The 9,711-nt window shown below is 36.3% G+C and overlaps 1 protein-coding gene across 2 annotated transcripts in view; it reads left to right on the top strand.

The window, feature by feature from the left end:
• Positions 1-488: 488 nt before the first annotated feature.
• Positions 489-9,711, top strand: part of LOC115209308 (vezatin) — a 67,429-nt gene continuing 58,206 nt past the window's right edge. The window contains exon 1 of one of the 2 annotated variants that reach the window (XM_036501610.1): positions 489-741. In XM_036501610.1, the coding sequence (XP_036357503.1) occupies positions 703-741 (39 nt within the window). In that variant the 5' untranslated portion in view covers positions 489-702. The remainder of the gene's footprint in view (positions 742-9,711) is intronic. The other variant, XM_029777649.2, reaches the window with a different exon arrangement.

The raw sequence follows: 9,711 nt of genomic DNA, 5'->3' as shown, positions 1-9,711 counted from the left end.
AAAATACATAGGAGTATGTATATTTTTATTCAGCAGTGTGCGCGCGCGTGTATATAAGCATGTGTTTAATATTGCTGTAAAATTCCTGGTTTTAAACTCATGAAATACATTATGAATGGAGACACATGTGTTTGTCAAACCCATATTAGCAAGAGAAAGAATGGCAATGGTCGTGTTGTTGTTGTTGATGATGACGATGACAACGACTACGATGATGACAGCGGCGGTGATGCTGGCGGCAGCAGCAGCCGTGACGTTGATGATGATGATGATGATGCCGATGACGACAACTACGACCACGACGACGATGATAAAGGCAATGAAGGTGGCGACGGCGACGACCATGACGATTATGATCTTGATCACGATGTCTATTTTGATCACAACGACTACGGTGATGATTCACGAAGTCATAAGCTTCTGATTTGTCCTAAGTTAACAAACCAAATTAAGTATATTTACCGTCGTTATTAATTTATCGGAAGATATTTGAATGAAAGATGTTTACGACACTCTTGTAATAATAAGCCAAGGGATTACGTAATAAAACAATAATGGGACGATTATAAGAATTAAGATGTTCGAGTGTGAAACGGTATCCGAAATTGTCTTTACCCAATTCAAAGTTGCAGACGACGCTTTCCCACAACCCACAACCCACAACACCCACAAGGCAGCAGAGAGCATTGTGGGACAGCAGCTATGGCGACAGACGATTGCGATGAAGATGTTATTTTCGAGGTTTGTATAAAAAGTTGCTTTAGTTCTCGTTTGTTATGCGTTTTTGTGTGCTTGCATCGGAATGTATTCTATAAAGTAAGGTCAATCTGTTCAAATTTTGTTTAAATCGTAAACATGCGACTGAAATGAAAGCCATTTTAATTGCATGTTTACAACCAATTGCTTACAAACAGCCTGTAAGATCTGTTTGTTGTTTATTTGTAGTAATTTAATATCAAATATTTTTCTCGTAAATTTGTTAAAGATAAATGAATTTATTTTTGCTAGTTTTACCTGTGAGAATCCACTCCTGCCCTGCAACTGTTGAATTTTTAGCATATGCCTACCTCCACTTAAATCGATGTCTCTTCTTTTCAGTTTATTTCTTCTCTGTTTCCAGATTCTTTGAGAAAAAACGAAATAATTATTTTGAAAAATGATTGAAAAATCATCATTATTATTTATTTTCTAGTAATATATTCACTGCCAGTTCGTTTCTTAGGTGGGTGGCCTAACATTTTCTTTAATTTATAATGAAAATCAAAAGAATTGACACTTGCACATTCTTGGCGTAATTGAATTATAGAAGAGCTTAACAGGTTTTATCTGCAAAGGTTTGTCAGAAGAGAAATCGTGATAATTAAAAACAATATTGATAGAAATGCATTAAAAGACATGAAAATATATTTAATTCTACTATATATATATTTAATTCGCTGGAGCACAGTCAGTGTGACCTCACTCAACACATAATTAGGTGTGTTGAGTTTGAAAACTATTCGTCTTAATTTAGAAATGTAATTTATGGTTTCACTTAGAGAATAGGAATATACAAAATTGGTGTTGTTGCTGTTGTTATTATTATTATTATTATTATTTATTATTGTTATTATTATTATTATTTATTATTATTGTTATTATTATTATTATTATTATTATTATTATTATTTATTATTATTATTATTATTATATTATTATTATTATCATTATTATTATTATTGTATTATTATTATTTATTATTATTGTTATTATTATTATTATTATTGTTATATTATTATTATTATTATTATTATTATTATCATTATTTATTATTATCATTGTTATTATTATTATTATTATATTATTATTATTATTATTATTTATTATTATTATTATTATTATTATTATTATTATTATTATTATTATTATTTGTGTGTGTGTGTGTGAAGTCTATGAGTTTCTTTTATGAAAAAAATGAAGATAAGTGTTTATTTAGAATGGAAAGGAAATATATTGCTGGCAAAATGCTTTATTGTTATTTGTATATAAACTCAATATTGCTCTCAGATTAGGTAATAGTATATTCATAAAATAAAAAAAAAATCGTTTCTTATTCAGTCCTATGACACATGTTGACAATTTAATTTATTTGGTACTTTATTTAAATGTTTTGTTTTATTTCTGAAAGTGCATTTTTTTGTACTTTTCTGTTTTTTAATTGATCTCACTTACTGAGCGAGTGCTCTCCCTTACCCAAGCTGCTTCTTCACCTGTACTCAACATTACACAATCTTTTACTTGTTTCAGTCATTTTGACTGCGGCCATGCTGCAGCACCGCCTTTAGTCGAGCAAATCGACCCCGGGACTTTATTCTTTGTAAGCCCAGTACTTATTCTATCAGTCTCTTTTGCCGAACCGTTAAGTGACGGGGACGTAAACACACCAGCATCGGTTGTCAAGCAATGCTAGGGGGACAAACACAGACACACAAATACACACACATATATATATATATACGACAGGCTTCTTTCAGTTTCCGTCTACCAAATCCACACACAAGGCATTGGTCGGCCCGGGGCTATAGCAGAAGACACTTGCCCAAGATGCCACGCAGTGGGACTGAACCCGGAACCATGTGGTTGGTTAGCAAGCTACTTACCACACAGCCACTCCTGCGCCTTTGTATTTTTTAATGCTCATATATGCATTTTTTGCCACTAAATTAAGAAATCACATTCATTTTGACGTAACATCGATAGTTATTTATTTATTCCTAATTTCATATTTGCTCGTTATATTTGTAACTTTTCTTTACAGCACTTTGTTGGTTCAATCTATTCTAGTATTGTAAGGATAATTACACAACATTTAGTACTTTTTCATATATTAAAAGGTATTTAGGAATTATAATATTAGTTAGAACAAAAAGAAACAATAAAACTCTGCACTGTAAATGCCTTGATAACTCTTTTCTTAAGATGAGAAGTGCTTTGGCAATCGAGATTTTCTGGAGTGTATACCTTCATCTCTTCTGACTAGAGACCATATATAATCTCCCATCATAACAGTATCCCATCGTCCTTGGTATCTTCTTTCCATAGTCCTGATGAAATCTTTCACCATGCTCCTCACTGACATCAACCAAGTTTTCGGGGAAAAATCTAGGTGAGAGGGCAAAAAATGAACCTTTAAGGACATACAACGACCCATTTTCTTGAAGTTTTCAATAAGCTTTGCTACCAGCTGTTTGTAATTAGGATCCTTGTGATTTCCTAGGAATACACGAACTACATCACGAAATGCACACCAAGCTTCTTTTTCATCTTTTATCATCGCTCTTTCCAGTTTCTTCAACTTTAACATTGCATTTACTTGGGGCCCAACAAATATGCCACCCTTGATCTTAGCCTCAGATAGCTTTGGAAACATAAGAGAAATTTCTTGAAAAGCTTCTCCTCTAAAATCTAAGGCCTTCACAAACTGTTTTACCAATCCGAGTTTGATATGAAGTGTGGGTAATATGATTTTGTTGGAATCTACTAGTGGCTGTTTGAGAACATTTAACATTCCTGGCTGCAGTTCCACTCGTGGGGGTCAATATACTCTCTTGTAATGATGATCATCAGCTCTGCTGTTCCATAAGCAAAGGAAACATGAATACTTTGTGTATCCCCCTTGCAAGCCAAGCAAGAAGGCAAGCATCTTGAAATCACCACAAACATCCCACTTGAACTCAGTGTAATTTATTTTGTCGAGAAGTTCTTTGATATTGGAGTGTGCAAGAGGCAAAGAGGGATATTTATTTCCATTGTGGAGCAACACTGCTTTGAGACTTCGTGTTGAGCTATCTATGAACAGTTGCAGAATCATGCTTGAGTCCAATAGCAGCAAACAAACCAATCACATCTTTACAATAACACATTAATATTTTCATAGTAAATTTCAGATTCTTCATGGCATTTCCAGTACAGATATGCCTTTCTCCAGTAGATTCCATTCCTTCAATCTTGAAGAAAGAAGTTCAGCTCCTGGCTTAGTAAGACCCAGATCCCTGATTAAATCATCCAACTCACTCTGATTTGGAAAATAAGGCTCTGAACTCATTCTTGGTACGAAAGCTTCCTACATTTCTTGGCTGCTGCTACTTGTTGACTCTTCAGATGAAATATTTTCTGGTGGTAGTGGTACCCGTAAACTGTCATCATGTGGGACAGGTGCTCTAGATGATGGTATGTCTGGATACTGAAGAGCTTTCTTCCTTTCACTTTTCTGTACTTTGTCACATCGATCATACAAAAGTAACAGTCATCGTGATGGTTCTTTGGCTCTCTCCATACCCTTGGAATGGCAAAAGGCATTGACCTACCTGTATCTCTTAACCATCCTTCTAGAGTAGATCGACAGTTTCCACATATCACATGTGGAGCCCATGGTTTGTCCTAGTCACCCATGAACATTCTGAAATAGTCTGTACGCTATCCACAATTTGGCACCTTTCACAATCTTATGTAATACTTGCTTTTTTCCAATATAATAACCACACACATAGCAAAATGTATCTGGAGAATTTTTAGATACTCTAGTAGTCATCCTGAAAGTAGCAGAACTTAGTAATTGGTCTGAAAGAGAAAATTAGACATATATTTAGTAGCGGAACATTATAACAATACCGAATACATAACAATATTGAAAGTCGACATATTTTCTTAACTGTTGATGATACACAAAAATTAATTTCATTTTTGGAATCGGCAGAAAATATGGATTGATAAACAAAAAAACAATACAATAAACAAATTTTTTGAAAATTGTTACATTGTGTTATTCGTTGAATAAAGTAGTTGGTTTATGAATTTCTTATGGTTACTTCTTGAGGCAATTTATTTCAACGAAATTATATATGGACTATGTCCCGAAAGGCTCAATATAACTCTTTCTCAGTTAGTGTTGATCTCTTTATCGAGGCAGATATAGATTAAAAAGGAATTGTATTGAGGCTTTTAGATGTAGAACTCTGGTTAAATATGTTGCAAACATTTTCTTAATAATATTCTTGACTTCGATAAACAGCATTCCATCATAAGCTCCATATTTCACAGAATATTCGTATTTATAGCAGATTATGACAATTATGATGATATGATAAATTGCCTAAAGTGTACTTGCATTATTAGAATCCTAATACAGGTACAAGGCCTGAAATTTTGTTGGAGGAGGCTAGTTGACTCCAGCACTTATTTTATCAATCTCGATTGGACAGAATGCAGAGTTGACTTTTGTTGAATTTGAACTCAATACATTAAGAGCTAGAAGAAATGTTAATAAGCATTTTGTCCAGTGCAGTAATGATTCACCCTGTTGCCTTACCTGCATTATTTAAGTATGAAAAAGGATTTTGTGAGACATTATCTTGTGACTCACACACCACAACCAAATGAATCCGTTATGTTATTCAAGCTTTAAAACTCCTGGATGTGTGACTCACAAACCACAACCAAATGAATCCATTGATTATGTTGTTCAAGCCTTAAAACTCCTGGATGAAGAAAGTAACTTTAATGCAATATCATCTGGACTGTATATGAAAAATTTGATAATGGGTGCTTTTATTTCTGGATTAATTTTAACCAGTATATTATTGAGGAAAGCCAAAGCATTAGCCTTAGCTTTAAAGTATGTTAGTGTTTGTAATATGGATATCCTTCCTTGTAAATACTCCTGCTGTTACAAAGAAGGACACCAGAAAGAAAGCTATTTCAGGACTTACAATACTCAGAAGTTCATTTTTTTTTTTCGTGGGGAGTATAGACACCACTGCAGAAAATATGCAGCAAGAAATGCCATATGTTACAAGTGTGAGAAAATAGGGCCATTATTCTTGAATGTGCAAATCACATAATAAACACCACAGGATACCGTTATAAAACAATTCCATTGTATGGACTTCAACTTTAACCCATTAGCATTTAAACTGGCCGGCTGTGTGGTAAGTAGCTTGCTAACCAACCACATGGTACTGGGTTCAGTCCCACTGCGTGGCATCTTGGGCAAGTGTCTTCTGCTATAGCCCCGGGCTGACCAATGCCTTGTGAGGGGATTTGGTAGACGGAAACTGAAAGAAGCCTGTCGTATATATATATATATATATATGTTTGTGTTTGTCCCCCTAGCATTGCTTGACAACCGATGCTGGTGTGTTTACGTCCCCGTCACTTAGCGGTTCGGCAAAATAGACCGATAGAATAAGTACTGGCCTTACAAAGAATAAGTCCCGGGGTTGATTTGCTTGACTAAAGGCGGTGCTCCAGCATGGCCGCAGTCAAATGACTGAAACAAGTAAAAGAGTAAAAGGGAATATCCAATTCAAGATATTCTACCTGCTTTATGTTCAAATTACCCAGATCTGACCTTTCACACCCACCTTTCAGTGTCATTCTAAAAATAAACAGTCATAATTGAACTCTCAAAGCTACAAGATAAGCCATGATTAATTCAAAATGATGTGAATAATTAAGCATTATATTTGGCAGAGTAGTCTGAATGCTATAAGGTTAAGTATTTTGACTTGGTGGTGCCCCAGCATGGCCACAGCTCGTGAGCTGAAACTAGATAAAATAAAAAAATAAAAATTGTAGCATCTTTTGCCTTATACATTCTTTAATATTGTAATTGTTTGATATTGTAATTTATGTAACAGTGATAGCCTTCATCAAAGCTAATATTGGTTTCAAATCTTGGCACAAGGCCAAGCAATTTGGGATGGTGGGGTAAATCAATTACATTGACCCCAGTGCTCAACTTGTTCTTATTTTATCGACCCCGAAAGGATGAAAGGTGAAGTCGACCTCAGCAGAATTTGAACTCAGAATGTAAAGATGGATGAAATACCACTAAACATTTTACCTGGTGTGCTTACAATTCTGCCAGCTCATCACCTTATTAAAGTTAATGATGCTAAATGGAATGGTTTAGTCAGTCTAGCGTTCAGTTGCAGAGTTGTGATAAGAGCAACACAATTTTATCTCCCCAAAAGTTGGTTAACAGCAGTCACTTGTTAGTTAACACAGCTCTACCCGAATTTTATATTTTAACTGAATTAAAACATTCTTTCATTCTTTTGTCTGTGACCATGCTGGAGCACCACCTTGAAGGGTTTTAGTCAAACAAATCAACCCCAGGACTCATTTTTTAAAGCTAAGTACTTATTATATTGGTCTCTTTTGCTGAACTGCGAAGTTACAGGGATGTAAACACACCAACACTGGTTAACAAGAATACTCTACTTGTGAAGACCTGTTGAGGCAAGTGAAATCAAAATCAATCAACATCAATGGAATTTGTAGCTGTGATACCAGTGCCGGTGGCACATAAGAGAACCATCCGAACGTGGCCGTTGCCAGCACCACCCCAACTGGCTTCCGTGCCGGTGGCACGTAAAAAGCACCATCCGATCGTGGCCATTTGCCAGCCTCGTCTGGCAGCTGTGCCGGTGGCACGTAAAAAGCACCCACTACACTCATGGAGTGGTTGGCATTAGGAAGGGCATCCAGCCGTAGAAACATTGCCAGATCAGACTGGGCCTGGTGCAGCCTTCTGGCTTCACAGACCCTAGTTGCACTGTCCAATCCATGCCAGCATGGAAAGCGGACGCTAAACGATGATGATGATAATGATGATATATATACGTTCAGCAAAATTTAGATGCAAATGAATATGGTACTTAAGTTAGATGCACCAGAATTTTGTACGATGTTATCCATATAAATCCATAGGGTGATTATAATCAAAATAAGCAACAAGAATATCTTCGGTGATTTGGTACGATCGTTTCACGCCACATCATTTTATTAAACATTGTAAGTATTACAACAATTTTAAAATGTTGAGCAATCATCAGCTGTTTATAGAGGTTTTCCATCAATACATATACTTATTTTCATATTAATTAATAACATCATAAAGAGGGTAGATATATAGACAGGGATGTTGATTTGAATGTTAAGAACATTTAGGTATGAGAATTTATCTTCTGACTGAAGAATATTCTTTAAGTTATTTTGAACTGCTAGAAAGTGGGGAGGGATCTTCTGTTGAATGGAGACAAAAGAGATTTTCTATTTATAGAAGTAGGTAGGCGTGAAATAAATGTCAGAAGTTATTCCTAAAGAAAATTAAAGTGGAAAGGGGGTTATATTGTCTTAGGGGCTGTTTACTCCCATTTGGCAATTAGATTTTGTATCAAGAAAACTAGATCAATGCTAAATGGTCACAGTGACTAACCATATACTAAATAGTTATAGAAAATACAGAGTATATATATCATTGACCCCTAATATATTCACTTAATTAATAAGACTTTTGTCCACAGTTATTGAATATTATGCCTACTCATAATAAATGATAGGTTTTTTTCTCCAATATTAATAAACATTAGATTTATAATTATCTTTTAATCTAACTTATTAAAATAATCAACACCTAATAGCCAAGTATAATCTTATAGATTAAAGCGGATGCATATTTGTATATGTTTGTTTAAGTGTCAAGGAATCCCACAAGTAGAGTTTTGTGTCCCAAGAAGGAAAGGTATGCATAAGTGGACTGAGGCCATGGGTTATGGTCTCACTTGTCCTGCCGGGTCTTCTCACGCACAGCATACTTCCAAAGGTCTCGGTCTCTAGTCATTTCTTCGGTGAGACCTAAAGTTCGAAGGTCGTGCATCACCACCTCATCCCAGGTTTTCCTGGGTCTACCTCTTCCACAGGTTCCCTCAACAGCTAGGGTGTGGCACTTTTTCACACAACTATCTTCATCCATTCTCACCACATGACCATACCAGCGCAAACATCTCTCTTGCACACCACAACTGATGCTTCTTAGGTCCAACTTCTCTGTCAAGGTACTTACACTCTGTCGAGTATGAACACTGACATTACACATCGATCGGAGCATACTGGCTCCATTTCTTGCGAGCTTACGCATATCCTCAGCAGTCACGGCCCATGTTTCACTGCCATGTAGCATGGCTGTTCATACACATGCGTCATGCAGTCAGCCTTTTACTCTGAGCGAGAGGCCTTTTGTCCCTAGCAGAGGTAAGAGCTCTCTGAACTTTGCCCAAGCTATTCTTACTCTAGCAGTTACACTTTCAACACACCCGCCCCTGCTACTGACTTGGTTACCTAGGTAATGGAAGCTATCAACTATTTCTAGTTTTTCTCCCTGGAATGTGGCGGAAGTTGCTCTCTGCGCATTTTCAGTGTTTATTGTTCCTGAGCATCTGCCACATACAAAAACTATTTTCCTAGTTAGCCTTCCTTTGACATTGCTTCACCTCTTATGTGTCCATAGCTTACACTTGGTGCATCTTATAGAGTTTCTACCTACGCCTTTTCTACAGATCGAGCAAGGCCATCTACCTGAAGACGTTTGTGATTTGTCTACCTTCCTACTTAGGACTTTGGTTTTAACTAGGTTGACTCTAAGGCCCTTCGATTCTAATCCTTGTTTCCACACCTGAAACTTCTCCTCCAGTTCTGATAGTGATTCAGCAATTAGAGCAAGGTTATCAGCATAGAGGAACTCCCAGGGGCATCCTGTCTTGAATTCCTCCGTTATTGACTGGAGGACTATGATAAATAGGAGGGGGCTGAGGACTGAACCTTGGTGGACCCCTACCTCTACCCAGAATTCTTCACTGTACTCATTGCCAACCCTCACCTTACTAGCAG

Source organism: Octopus sinensis, linkage group LG3 (genome assembly GCF_006345805.1).
Source record: "Octopus sinensis linkage group LG3, ASM634580v1, whole genome shotgun sequence".
Lineage (NCBI taxonomy): Eukaryota > Metazoa > Mollusca > Cephalopoda > Octopoda > Octopodidae > Octopus > Octopus sinensis.
The sequence above is the reverse complement of the archived record's forward strand: the minus strand, read 5'-3'. Positions and strand labels throughout refer to the sequence as shown.